Source organism: Pimephales promelas, chromosome 23 (assembly GCF_988280905.1).
Source record: "Pimephales promelas chromosome 23, fPimPro1.hap1.1, whole genome shotgun sequence".
NCBI lineage: Eukaryota > Metazoa > Chordata > Actinopteri > Cypriniformes > Leuciscidae > Pimephales > Pimephales promelas.
This window is the reverse complement of record NC_142791.1, coordinates 19,744,996-19,759,602: the sequence shown is the minus strand read 5'-3', so window position 1 is coordinate 19,759,602 and position 14,607 is coordinate 19,744,996. Positions and strand designations below refer to the sequence as shown.

Here is a 14,607-nt window from a genome sequence, read left to right as displayed (position 1 = left end):
GTTTGCACGTGTTCCTTTATCAGTATTTTCCTCGCATCTTTTTTCTCCTCTGATAACAAATTTGTCCATTTTGATCGTAAATTGATGCGTTTAAAATCGGCCAGAGCGCGCGCTTGTAATTGTGTACGTTAACTGTTATTGTGAGTTCAGTTGCGTCAGTACTGCTCATGTGAAATCAGTAGCCTACATGATCACCAAAATTATTTTGACAAAAAAAAATATATTATTCATAATTTTATTGGTTTAATAAATAAAAAAATTTTGAATTGAAAAGCACTGTTGATTGAAGCACTGTCTGATCTGTCTTGCACGCGCGCTTTTGCTCGCTCGCTCTAGATTCCGGGAGATTTGAAATAATTTGCGATCATCCGGGAGCAGTTATCAATATGCGGGAGACTCCCGGAACGTCTGCTGATAGCGAGATTAAACACACGTGAAATGTTGTCATATTATATTAGTGCGCGCATCATCTGCTCCTCGGAGCTGAAAAAGGAAGCTTGTCGGCAGCGCGAGATATTTGACAGCGAACGCAGCGTCTTGTTCCCTATTCAGAGAACATGGGTTACACAGAGATGTTCTCTTTCATATGTTTACTCAAAGCTGCGTATAAGACGCATTGGGAACGAAATATCAAACTGGCTAAGAGGTTAACTAGTAAATGACGAGATAACTTAGCCTACATGACTAATTAAAGCAGTAGTGCTGTGTTGGAAAAAATCGATTCACCAATTCTGAATCGATTTTCATATTAATTTCTAAAGATCATTCCGTAACTCAGAGAATCGATTTAATAGGCCTACATTTTCCCTGTGAACTTTAACTTGCCGTGAGTGATCCCTATGTATGTGCGCATTGAAAGCTTTCACTCAGCGCGCATTGTTATGACAATGGACTTTGATTCATTAAACCGTTCATTAACGAACACGTTCAAAAAAGCAGATTCATAAAAATAGATGTAATGAACTTCAAGGTGTTAATTATTTTTAACTTTGAGTTCAACTAAGGCTCAGCTGAGCAGCAATGCGTCGCATGGTCAAATGGCATTGATTCAGTGCGTGACTCACTGATTTTATTTCCCTGCGGCTTCCTCGTGCTGTGGGATGCTGATCAGCGCTGCTGCTGACGCGCATTTATGGTAAATACCCGTAACGTGAACGTTAAAAGGATGATTCGACAACTATTTTGCGTTCCTTTGACACGCCACGGCAAGCTTTCCACTAATGCATATGACTTCAAAGACAGACGCAGGTAATCGCACGCGCTCTGCCGATCTCTTTCATTCACTGTCTGTGCAAAGTAGGCTACACATCACCACGATAAACAGTCTCGTTATTATGAACTTGTCTAACATTCAGTACACATGCATGAAGAAGTTCAAAACAAGAAGGGTATAGCCTTATAAAAAATGTTAATATCACGGTTCCTGCGGTTACTTGCAATCCTCCTGCTGAAATAGCCTACCTCTGCGTCCTCTGTCGTCTACACCAGTGCAAGTTAGTGAAAGCAGTTGTATCAACACGGAAGGGGGATTGTTCTTTACAACAATCAATACTACATTAATTTGCAGTTGAATGTCTATAATAATAGTATCAATATGTTGCATAACTACATTCAGGTAACAGCTGGAAAAAATGCTTTTTTCAAAAACAATTATCTAAATCTCGAAGATCGGATCAGATCGGATCGAATCGAATAATGATAATCGATTCAAGATCTTGAGAATCGGAATCGAACCAATTCTTGAAATTTGAATCGAAACCCAGCTCTATGAAGCAGACAAAACATGGAAACCTGTAGCCATGTCGATATTATATCACCCTGGTAGTAATCTCTATTAATCTCCAGTATAATTACATTGTTTAATATAATATTGTTTTCTTTGATATTATGTAAATATGAACTTTTATATTATATTGGTTTATTTATTATTACCATATGTTACTTGTATTTATATTGTAAGTTAATATTGTGTCCAGTTTGGCCCTGTAAATAAAGGGGTATTATTATTTTTTTGACAAAGTGTGTGGTTTCGTTTTCTTAAGTACCGTTTCAAGAACCGTTTAGGCACCGGAACCATTCAAAAAATACAGAGTAGGTACTGGTATCGGATAAAACCCAGCCGATACCCAACCCTAGTCGGCACACACTATTCATCAGGCTTCAGGACAATCGCTCACTTCATGAGCCATGTTAAATCATCTCTTCATTAGAGGGATGTTTGCTCAACAGGTATTGTAACCTGCATCTTGACCCCTAGCTGTGTGCCAGTGAGAGCCCAGTGCTACCAATGAGCCGACCGCACCAACCTCTGATCTCCAGCCACAAAGCACAAATCAAGCTGCTCACTCACTGTTAGGTCAGTTCAGTTTATTTTTTAAGCACATTCAATGATCGAAACAAGGTGCTATACAATAAAAAATAAAGCACCATAAGATGACTGATAAAAGGAAACAGAAGAACAAATAAAGACATAACTTATTTTTTCATTAGCTTATGCAGCAGGGATGTGATTCTTCCGGAATTCCGGTTATTTCATCCCAAGATCATGACCCACGTGAATCATGCAGATCAGTAATAAAAATAAAATAGGGGGTGTTTGGATGTTTTGGGAAAGTCATTGTAATTTGTTTCAAAAATATTTATATAATAGAATATGTTTAAGTGATATTATTAGTTAAACAAACTACAATACCTAACGTTTATTCGATCCATCCTACTACGGCATTTCCATCAGATTTTATTTTGCAGCATTGAGCATTTTAACCATCCATCCTACTACGGCATTTCCATCAGATTTTATTTTGCAGCATTGAGCATTTTAACCAATTGCACACGTTTCCGTTGAGTTTGAGCGTGATGACCAATCGGAGGCATTCAGATTAGTCATCGCTGAAACGAATAGTTTTGTTCAGTGTGCTGATTGAATTCTTCTGACTTCCCTAATAAACAACAAAGTGCAGATTTGATGCAAGAGATTCATGTCGCACGTTTCTGATTTTTAACGGGAGTTTTGTGCGTGCTTAAACTTATGTTTAAGTTATGGACAGCCTCACGATCGTTCCTGGCACTGCATATCTAGGCCTAAAGCACAAGTGTTATTATTAGCTTGCTCTTTATATTCCAAAGTAATGCATGCATCTGCTAGGCAAAAAGTGTGTATCATATGTAGCCTATGGTGCTAAATTGCTTATTGGATGCACGTAAAAGGTCATTTATACGTAAAAGGTCATTTATGCATATAAAGAGCACGCAAAGCTTGATTGGTTCTCTTCTCCCTTTCTGTGTACGGTTTATTCCAGTTGATATAATTTATTCATCATGCTGATAAGATTCTGTAGTCTTTTATTTTCTAATGCGTAAAAAGCATTAATATAATTAATAAATGGTTCTTAGGTTGTTTTATCTGTGTAGACAGAATATGATGTGCAGTATACCAAAACACAAAACATTTTATGTTTTATTGTTGAAGTTTTTGGAAACAGTTGTTTTCTTTACAGAACTACAGAACTGTTATCTCCCTTACATTTTCCCCAAAGATAAGTTAAGACGTCCTGTTTTTTATTACTAGAAATTAATTATAGCTGTTAAATAAATATATTTCCATGTGTGTCACTCATCACAGTTTCATGCAGTAAATGGCTGATTCAGGTGTTTAAAAAGTAAGGATAATAGTGGTGTAGTCAAATAGACCAAGAGCTCAGCGTTTGACTATGTGGAGATTTATAGACCAGTAATGTGATTTTTATATGTATATATATATATATAAAATATAATATAAATCAGTAATACGATTATTATTATTTAATTTGGATAAAATACTGTAGTTTCTAATAACCCCTGCCTGCCATATGGCTTTTTTTTCTTGTCTTTACCTGATCACATGCCTGATGTGTGTATGAGCCGATTGTTGCCGGCAGTCTCGTGATGTGTCAGGATTCAGACTGGATCTGCTCAAGTCTCATGATTTTGGTTTTCACTTTTCCACTTTTTTTGACTAGCAAATTATATAACAGAAATTAAAAATACATTTACTTTAATGTAATAAGAATCCTGATGTATTGATTGATTGATTAATTTTGCACAACGCTGTGTGTTATCATAAAATCCCAATGATTTTGATTCGATCGTTGGTGATTGATCATTCATGATTTCAAAACTGCAGGAAGTTGTTTTCTCCACCCTCCAACTTCCATGCGCTTGATAAGTGATGCTAGCTGCCAACACGCGTGTTTCCCAAGTTGCCCTTCCAGAAATGTGTTCCAAAAGCAAAGGCTGTTGTGAGTGAGATTTAAAACAAGTGAAATACTGTGCAGCTAGATCAGGCTCTGGTGTTCTGCTCGATCCAACATCGGAAGTTGAACGGTGCACTTTATTATTAATAATTTTAAGAAATGGTCACCTTATGTTTGTTTTATTACAGCTTTTTGATAGTTCTAATTTGTTTCCTTTAGAAGTGTGTGTGAATAGTAGGGGTGGGGGAAAAAATCGATTCTTAGATGCATCGCGATGCGGACGTGGACGATTCTGAATCGATTCATAAATGTCAAATCGATTTTCAAAAAAAAAAGTTTTTTTTTTTAAATATATATTTATAATAACGTAATATTGATGAAACGCGAAAGACTGAACTCTGAAGCGCGGAAGTGCAATGGCCGGACCGTCTGTGACGTGCACATAACAGAGACACAGCGCCGAATCCAAACACCCTCCTCGTTAAAAGCTGACGTGTGGAGGGGTGTGCGATATCATGATTTTTGACCGTGGACGATTAAAATGTCTCCACGATCTGCTTTTGAAAAAATATCGTACTATCATTTTACAGTGCATTCTATCAGTTCAGTTCTGGCGTCTCTGTCTCAACTGTACAACGCGACGTAGCCTACACATCACACGTTAATGAATAGGTACGAGATACGGCAATTCACTAAAGTTCATTATTTGCATAAGCCTTGCCAGTGTGGTGAAGAGATGAGTCCCCCCCGAAGAGATGGGTCCCACCTTAGGACCCCATAGTATACTAGTAATATGCCTGATCTAAATATGTTCTTGCTATAACTTGATAAAAGCAGTTTGTTGCCATCAAGTAATATGTTTATTTGTTTAGCACTTCTCAAGTAATACGTTTATTTTGTTTAGCGCTTTTCATAGTAGGTTGCGTCAACAACTGAGGAGAAAGTCCGCGAAATTTAAAAATATTACTGTTATTGTGTCATGAAATGTAATTTTAAGAGTTTTTAAGCCGAGAATGTATTTGTTTAAAGCTCAAATATGTGGTTTATTTACTATCTAAGTACTGTCTTTTATCTACTATGTAAGCTAACTAAAAAACAGAATGAGAAATATTTAAATTTACAATCTACAGCTTCAGTTATATACTAGTATATGAAACATGTAAGTTAAAATACATTAATGACTCGTTATAACGTACTTCAAACGTCTCTTATAATAAAGTGATTTTCTCTAATTTGTAACCAGGCACTAAAGCGATTACCCATAAAACTAGCTTTGAACCAATCGGATCGCTTGGGTCCTAAGGTGGGACCCATCTCTTCAGAGGGACTCATCTCTTCACCACACCGGTTAAACATTTAATTCACAAGCTGATGCACTATTCTAACGTGCGCTTTCCAGAGCGCATACCCCCGACGCTCACAGGCACCACAAGCCAGTCAAACAGCGCCTGAATACTGGACTAAGTTATCTTTCGTGCCTTATTATGCTATTGCTAATACTGTTAAATACACACAATGTTTACATTAACAAAATTGGCTATGTCTAAAGTAAAAGCAAACATTTGAGAGAAATCTGGTGTAATATGCGTCTATATTAAACGCGTCGCGTGCTGGTCTAAAAGCGACAGGAGTAAATAGAACTGCCGCTCCTCCTTAAAGGGATAGTTCACAAAAAAAAAAAAAATCTGTCATTATTTACTCATTCTAATGCTGTTCCAAACCTGTATTAATTTCTTTCTGGTGCTGAACACAAAAGAAGATTTTTTTTTTTTTTTTTTGAATGTGGTTAGATGCTGGTCCCAATCAACTTCCAGGAGAGAAAAAAAAACTATAGGCCTACACTGGGGACAGGCAACTGTTCGGTTAACACATTATTCAAAATAACTTTTATTTTCAACAGAAGAAAGAAAGCTGAAAAGGAGCTGGACAAGAGCCACACTAGTTGTACGCTTTGTAGAATAAAATTAAAATATTTCGGAAACACAAGTATGAGAAGCCTTATGACACGTTTTTAGCCAGAGGAGGAAAAACACTCTGCTGTACCGGTCGTTGTTGTATAAGTATGCTGCTAGTTCAGGCACACATTTATTTTCCTGTTGGTTCTTTGCAATGTTAATAAAATACATTTTACATTAATTCTTCAGGGTCATTACTTTGTACTTTTAAAGCAAAGTATTTATAGTCACACACACAAAAAAAGATTCAGATAATCGATTTAGCATCGAATCGCAAGCCCTCTGAATCGTAATCGAATCGTGAGGTGCCTAGAGATTCCCACCCCTAGTGAATAGTCGATTGTGTTTTATTTTTAATTGAAACCAATTGAAATTTTAATTGTTGTTTTTTAAATTTCAAAACGATCTTGCGCCGTACTGCGTACACAGTAGTTTTCAGCAGAGCAGTTGCCTGGCACGAAACGGTCCCAGCCTCCTGTTTGTTTGTTTGTCACAGATGTGCTAAGAAGGACGCGGACCTCACTTGCGCTCAGGCCCGGCTGAAGGAGGTTGAAGCCCTGCTGAACTCTAGAGACGCGGCGCTGAACACGGCGGTGTCCGAGAGGAAGACCCTGGAGAACGCCCTCACAGACCTGCAGATCCACGTACAGGAGGTACATGAGACGTACACGCACGCACACGCAGCATGGAGGACAAGGGCTCTATAGCTGATTGGGGAGGTAGTTTACATGCATCCCATTGATCAATTCTTGTGTAAATTGAGTTAATTGATAGTCTTAATTAACCATTTAGCCTTAGCCGATTAAACCTTGTTTAATCTATGATCGGTACGTTTTGTTGATTAAATTGACAATTAATGGATCGTCGATTAATCGTTAGCATCACTAATTGCTAGCAGTGATGCGTGGGTCAATGTATAAACAACCCGCATCCGACCAACGTTTTCAACTAACCCGCCCGCAACTCGGACTGCAAAAAAAAAAAGAAGAAAATATTGTAACCGACCCGCTTCCTGGTCCGCATTTTTAAAAGTAGTAAATGCTCATCGTAGCGTCATTGGGCCAGAGACGTGTAACACAAATATGTAAATAGCATCGCAAGAAGTACACATAACAAAGCACTTTAGTCATCTTTCATTATTTCTCCCACACTTTGGTCTTTCTATGTGTAGCTATTTGCCCAGTCTTCACCTTTTCTCTTGCCACCTCCATCTCTCCCTGCAGACTGTAGTGATGGCCGGTTCGTGGACGAATCGTTCTTTTGAACCGGTTCATTTTAGTGAACCGGTATAACCGCACTGAATTGTTCGAAACAGTTCGCGTTTTGGGTCAGTGCTTAATCCACAAGTTACTAAAGTTACTCACTTTCAGATATGCCTGACAGTCCCTCCGAATCAAAATAAACCAATATCCCGGAGTATATTTTACTCCAGTAAATCCAACAGTTCACTAAACTGAGACATGTTGCTGCCACTGCTGTGTCTAGTATGATATTCAAAGGTTTAATTGGCATCTTTATTTCAAACGACTCGACCAACCGCGACCCGAATATCATTAAAATTATTTTTGGATGACTTGTAACTGCGGGTAACCGCGGTTGACCGCAGGTACCCGCTCATTTTGGATCAACTCGCGCATCACTGATAGCTGGGGATGCACCAATACAATTTTTTTCGGAGTCAATCCGATACCAAAAAACTGGTTTACTCCCAACCCCTTCTGGGAGGCCAGATTCATAGTGTGAGCAAAACATCTGATCTGTGGAGACAATCCGGCTGCATGTGAGGCATTGACAATGTTCTTTGCATTATCAGTTGTCACAGGGATGGTTACATTTTGTCTGTCCAACTTCCATTCCACTACCACTTCCCTCAGCACTTCTGCTAAATGTTCACTTGTGTGAGTTTCATATATGGGGCGAGTTTGAAGGACTGGATTTTGAATTTCCCAGTCATCATTAATATAATGTGCTGTGACAGTCATGAAGCTCTGTGTTGCTCTGGAGGTCCAGCAATCTGTAGTCAAGGCCACTAAATGTGCACTTCTCAGACCTTCAATAACTTTCTCCTTTACATTGTTGTACAATGAGGGTATCACCGTAGTTGTGAAATGCGTTCTACTTGGGATTTCATAGCGCGGTTCTAGCATGCTAATTAAATGCCTAAATCTGGAGTTTTCCACCACCGAATAAGGTCGCATATCTGCAGCGATGAATACTCCTAAGGCGCTTGTAATTGCATTTGCACGAGTTGAGTTGAGTTGTTGGTTTGACCGACAAATCTATATTTTTGTGCTGTCTGCGGAGATGCGCAGCCATGTTAGTCGTGTTGCCAGAGGACGAATATGGTACACGCACATAGCAGAGCTTGGAAACTGTGGCTGTTTTGTCGACAACGCGAACGTTGTCAACATACCACACTGCAAATCCAAAATACCTCCACACCGGCGACTTCAGAGATGCAGGAGGGTGTTCAAGTTCCGTTGATGAGTCTTCGATATCTGCAGTTGCCATGATGTGTCAGTTAGAGGACTCGCAGCCTTTCAACAGGTGTTTTGTTTTCTGCACTGTGATGAGTCGTTCATCATAAACGATCTGTTCATTGCCTCTGTCACGCGACAAATGAACAAAAGACTCGGAAGGTAGAGTAATTATTTGTTCTCTGTAAATTATTTTTCACTGCATTCATTATGTACATCTTCTTACTGTTCGGGGAATTTACATGTTAATAGTATAACATTTAAAGCCCCTGAAATGACTAGAAAAAAAGTTTAGTTAATTTTGATGAACGAGATTGAACAATAGAGTCAGTAAAACGATCCGAACTTTCCATCACGGACATGCGACATGGGGTGTGGCAGTATCGACGATACCATTTTTTATTTCGTAAAATATTAATATGGAAGAGAATTTGTAAATTCTGCTGCTCGCATCCGATGTCCGTGGCTATCTTTATGAGCCGCAATTATAGTGAAGAGCAGCTGAGGCTGATGGAGAAACAGGAGGCGGCTGCCTGTCGCACTCGAAGACCCCGGACTGGCTCGAGCTGGGCGGACTGCTGCTGCCTGTGCTCTTGCTGTGCGCTATGGACACAGATAGAGTCCGTCTGCTGCAGAGAATTTCAACAATGTCAATGTCTTCTGGATGAAATCTCTGAATCAGACGAGCTCACAGACATTTGTGTTGTGATGTGAACCATCCTATTTTCGCCTGACTGAACATCCAGGTATCATGCAGTAATTCACCATATAGAAAGAAATCCAAACGAGGAGTAATTCACTAAAGAGTTTGCCAATGTAATGTTAACGGGGTTTGTTGTTTTGGGAATGAGGTGGGAACCGGCGAACATTTAAACATTTTAATAGTAAAATGAACAAATACAAAACAGTATAAGCCAGCAGCCACACTAGAGGTCTTCATGGGTCCAAAAATTCATGCCCGAACCTGAAGAGACCCGTAATGTGCTACACCGAACCGACCCGGACCCGTCGTTCATTTCAAAAGTTGGACCCGGACCCGTGCAGACCCGAGAATTGCCATAAATGTACTGCCCGGACCCGACCTGGACCCGTCTATTATTTTAAAACTGGACCTGAGCCCGGCAGGAAGACATAAACCCGACTGGACCCGATTGTCACATATTATTTCACACGAGTTGCGAAAAATAAAACTTTTTGTCTAACCTAATTTTAGTAGTGGGCCGTCGTCTCACTTCCTTGTAACGTTACCTGACTGACTGTGATGCATTAGCCTACAATCCACCGACAAGAAAGTTCTATCCATGTTATTTCTCTCGTTATTCCAAGCTTTAGGCCGTGTTTCCACCAACGCGTTTTTAGCCAGCTGAAAACGCTAGACGCTCTGCTGAAGACGCCGTGCTTTGGGCGCTTGAGAACGTTTTGGTAGCGCAGCGTTTTTTCCGTTGAGACGTTTCGTTGCTATGATACAGAATATCCGCAGCAGTTAAATGTTGTGACAGTTGGTCGGTGTGGTATTAGTCCCGCCCCTCCTCCACTGTGATTGGACGGCTGGGTAAAAAGTGGCAGTGATGAGCACTGTGTTTTATCCAAAGTTGAAAATTTTTCAACTCCCAGCGACCAGTAAAAAACGCTGGGTGCTCGGCGCTTCAGCGTTAAAAAAAACGCTCAGCGCCTCGGTACGCTCATGGCGTTTAAAAACGCGGCGCTCCCATTGAAAACAATTGAAAACATACGCCAGGCGCGTGGAAAAACGCTTTGGTGGACACACGGCCTAATCCACTCATTATTTCAGCTTTAAATGTCCACTTGATGTCACGGTGATGGATGACAAATGCAACCTTGCACATGTACATTCTGACTCGAGTTAACTCGCATAATAACTTTAACTGTTTGCCCTTTTGAACTATAATAACGATTGCTTGTTGCTTGTTCAGCTTGATCATATCTGTGCTCTCTGCTCTTCATTGAGTGTGAATCTGACCACCAAAACTTTTAAGATTAAACAAGATGGTTCATTTATATTATTATAAACATTGGAGAAAATGTAAAGCGCGGTTTGGCGGAAGCTCTGGGGGGTATTGCACAAAAGTAGAATTAAGAAAGCCAGGATAACTGAACAGTCGCGGTTTGACCTAGTCTGATCAGTGCATCCTGGCTTAATCCGTTGCACGTTTGCTGAGCCAGGATGAGAACGCGCGGATATGTCAAGCCAGGTGTATATAGTTTGGATAAATGCACGTTCACGGCATTCTTAAAAAGAGCGCGAAATCGATCACAGAATCACCGATCCAAAAATGGACAAAACGCGTGCGGCATACTTTTCACCTAATGAGCAACAGCTTGTTATGGAAACGTATGAAGAAGTGAAACATATAATGAAACATATAATATGTAAAAAAGCCAATACAGATGCTGTAATAAAACAAAGAGAGAATGCCTGGCAAACAATAGCAGACCGATTGAATGCTAAGTCCATAAATAACCACACTCTAAAAAAAATGCTGGGTTGTTTTAAGCCAATTTTGGGTCAAATATGGACAAACCCTAATGTTGGATTTAAAAATGCAATTAATAAATTCAATCCAACAGTTGGGTTTGTCCATATTTGACCCAAAATTGGTTTAAAACAACCGAGCATTTGAGTGTGCAGTGCTCCATTGTAACCCTCATAATTACAATTTGAGGAGTTACTTGTCATTTAAAAAAATAATTGTATATTTTGCCTTAAATGTGACCAGTGGACATACATTTAACATGAAGAATAATTGCAAACACTTACCTACTATGTGTATATTTTATATATTTAGTTTATTTTATATCTATTATCTCTTTAATCTTTTTACTCTTATCTATTTCTATGTATAGGTTTTGTTTCTAATTGATTTAATGTAATCTATAATCAGATATTTTGCACTATTTTTATCCATCTAATCTATTTTATCATTTGTATCTATTCCTCTTAAAGAACAAACATGTCTGGCCAAAAAAGGTCTTGGCAGAAAGTCTAGATTAAATACAAGAATATTTTGCAGGCTGGTAAGTGACTTGTCTGCAGAGAACATGGTGACATGTTTGCTGACATTTAATCGTCTGTGCTGATTTTAGCAATAAAAAAAAGTCATATATCTGGTACGGGGGTGGCCCTCCAACCCAAGACTTCACCACAGCACAGCACCACAGGCCTATAAAGGGAAGCCAGTGATTCCAATGGGTCTGCCCTATCTCGGATGACTTTTTCATGGCTGAATGCTTGTCTGAGTATTAAAACTTCATCAACTACATCATCCAACAAAGGGCAAGCCATTGTGAATAGGAAAAACAAATCTTTAGTCTATATATACTATATATTGACCTTGTTGTTACATGAAACCACATTTACGACTTAATGAGCCATTTCTTATTATCTCATCAACTGCAATAAAATAGCCTATAATTTTTTTTATCATTCAACTATACATTTCTACTCTATATTTGCATAGATATACATAGTCTTTCTATTTCTCATATTGTATAGTATAGTTCTTTTGCATTGTGTTGGCATTTATTGTGAACAGCAAAGTTATAATTGCTCAGGAAAATCTGCTTTCCTCACTGCAGGTGTATGCCAATAAACGCTTTGAATCTCAAATAATATATTCATCAAACCTCTGACAGTGAAATGAACAGCAGTTTTTAATAATAACTAAAATATCAGTACGCATTCTTAGATGAATGACAGTATATCTAGTATTTTAATGCAGGAGCATAAAGTAACTAAAACATTAATATCTAGTAGGATTTAGGGAGGAACTAGTCGATAAATCACTAGGATTAATCTTAGCCTGGTTGTTAGCCTGCTCTAGAGCAGGCTAGCTGCAAAGTGTAAATCTCCATAGTAACTTAATGTAGATTAATTTAGCCTCCATTCGTGCAACCGAGTCAGGGCTAAATTCAGCCAGGATAACTGGACAATCCCAGCTAAATCCCTTATCTTGCTTTTGTGCAATACCCCCCTGCTCTGGTTGCCATAGAAACATGATACGCGCTTGAGATTGCACTCCGATCGCACGGGTATTACCAGCCCGTTCTCAGCGCGTGTTATATTAACGATAATGGGTGCCATGTGCGTAGTATTTTGCCGTTTTGTCATATAGCGTCCTATATGACGCTAAAGGATGAGAATGCCTTGGTATTACACACAATGTTAAACAGACCCGGGACCCGAAGTAATAAATTCGGACCCTACCCGGACCCGGCTGATCATTTAAAATATAGACCCGAACCCGTACGTGTCCCAGGCCGACAGGTCTCGGGTGCACTGTGAAGACCTCTACCACACACAACAGAAACAAAACACAACATAAAATCAGGCCTGTTTCTCTCTTGATCTGCCGTCGTCGCTCCTCCTTTATACAGATTGTATCAAAGCAGCTTCACAGTGATAACATGAAAATAATACAAAACAGATTAATAATATTGTTTAATATTAAATGTCCCCAACTAAGCAAGCCAAAAGCAAGGCAACAGTGGCAAGGAACCAAAACTCCATCAGGTGATTGAATGGAGTAAAAAACCTTGGGAGAACCCTGGCTCAGTCGGGGGCCAGTTCTCCTCTGGCCAACGAAAGAACAGTGATTACAAAACAAATTGGATCGAAACAGAGAATTTGTCCATTTCCATCGGTCTGTAAGTTGAAGTAATCATGCCAGTTTGGAGACGAGATGTTGAGGATCAGTGCCGATGGCTGTTGTGTCGATGATGATTTTAATCAATGTTTCATCAACCATTTGCCTGGATTGTAAATTATAGCAGACGATAGATAATCTAGACACGGAGGCGCCAGCTTGTGAACTGCAAATCGTTTCATAAATGAACCGAAATTCAGCGCATAGACCTAAGAAATATCTATATTGAAATGTCTAGTTTTAAACGGAACTATTCAAAACAAAAGACAGACGGCTCTCTGCTGTAATCCGTATGAAATGTGCATTTCTCTCTGGAGTGTTCACTAAAGATCGAGAGTGCTTTTATTGGCATCGCCACCCTAACATGAATCACCGCACCCACATTTTAAAAAAAATATTCATTTATCGGCCATTATAAATGCCGATTCCAATAATTAGGAAAATGCCTAATATCGGCCCGCCAATATATCGATTGGGCTCTACATTGGATCTGAGCATTGCCACTGAGCATATGCATTATACATGTTTTCAGAACAACTTCAGCGCATGTAAACACATGTGAGTTGTCTGCACTTCAGAATGTCTAATGTTTCATGATGTTTCCAGCATGCATGTTTCCAATGCCAGTGTAGTGTGTGTGTGTGTGTGTGTGTGTGTGTGTGTGTGTGTGTGTGTGTGTGTGTGTGTGTGTGTGTGTGTGTGTGTGTGTGTGTGTGTGTGTGTGTGTGTGTGAGTGTGTGAGCCAGTCAGTGATTTTGTGTCTGTGTGTGTTCAGCTGGAAGGTGGGCTGGGGTCGGCTAAGAAGCAGCTGTCAGATGAAACTCTGCTGCGCGTGGATTTGGAGAACCGCTGCCAGAGCCTCATGGAGGAGCTGCACTTCAGGAAGAACATGTTTGAGGAGGTCAGTGTTATAGAGTCTGAACCGATCGATATGGGGAATTTGTATACAATAATTAATAATTGATAATTAATAATTATTCATACAGGTTTGGACCAGATCACTGTACATTTTATTAAATCTCCCGAGAAGAGATGTTACCTGCATCTGCATTCATGTGTACCTTGACAATCAACCACAAATTGATTCATTAATTGTATAGACCAGGGCTATTCAATTCGTTTCATTCCAGGGACAGATTATTAAATCGAAAAGTTGAGGTGGGCCAGTGGGTTTAGCTTATTTATTGAAACATAACAGTATCAATAAGTAAGCTAAAGTTAACATAAAAAAAGTATTGCATTTACTTGGAAATGTGGTACCCAACAGTATGCAGACCAA

At 39.4% G+C, this 14,607-nt stretch overlaps 1 protein-coding gene across 2 annotated transcripts in view; it reads left to right on the top strand.

The window, feature by feature from the left end:
• lmnb1 (lamin B1) overlaps positions 1–14,607 on the top strand; it is a 51,494-nt gene that overhangs the window by 14,368 nt on the left and 22,519 nt on the right. For both annotated transcript variants that reach the window (XM_089126402.1, XM_089126403.1), the window contains exons 3-4: positions 6,684–6,840; positions 14,104–14,229. In XM_089126402.1, coding sequence (XP_088982528.1) covers positions 6,684–6,840; positions 14,104–14,229 — 283 coding nt within the window. The remainder of the gene's footprint in view (positions 1–6,683; positions 6,841–14,103; positions 14,230–14,607) is intronic.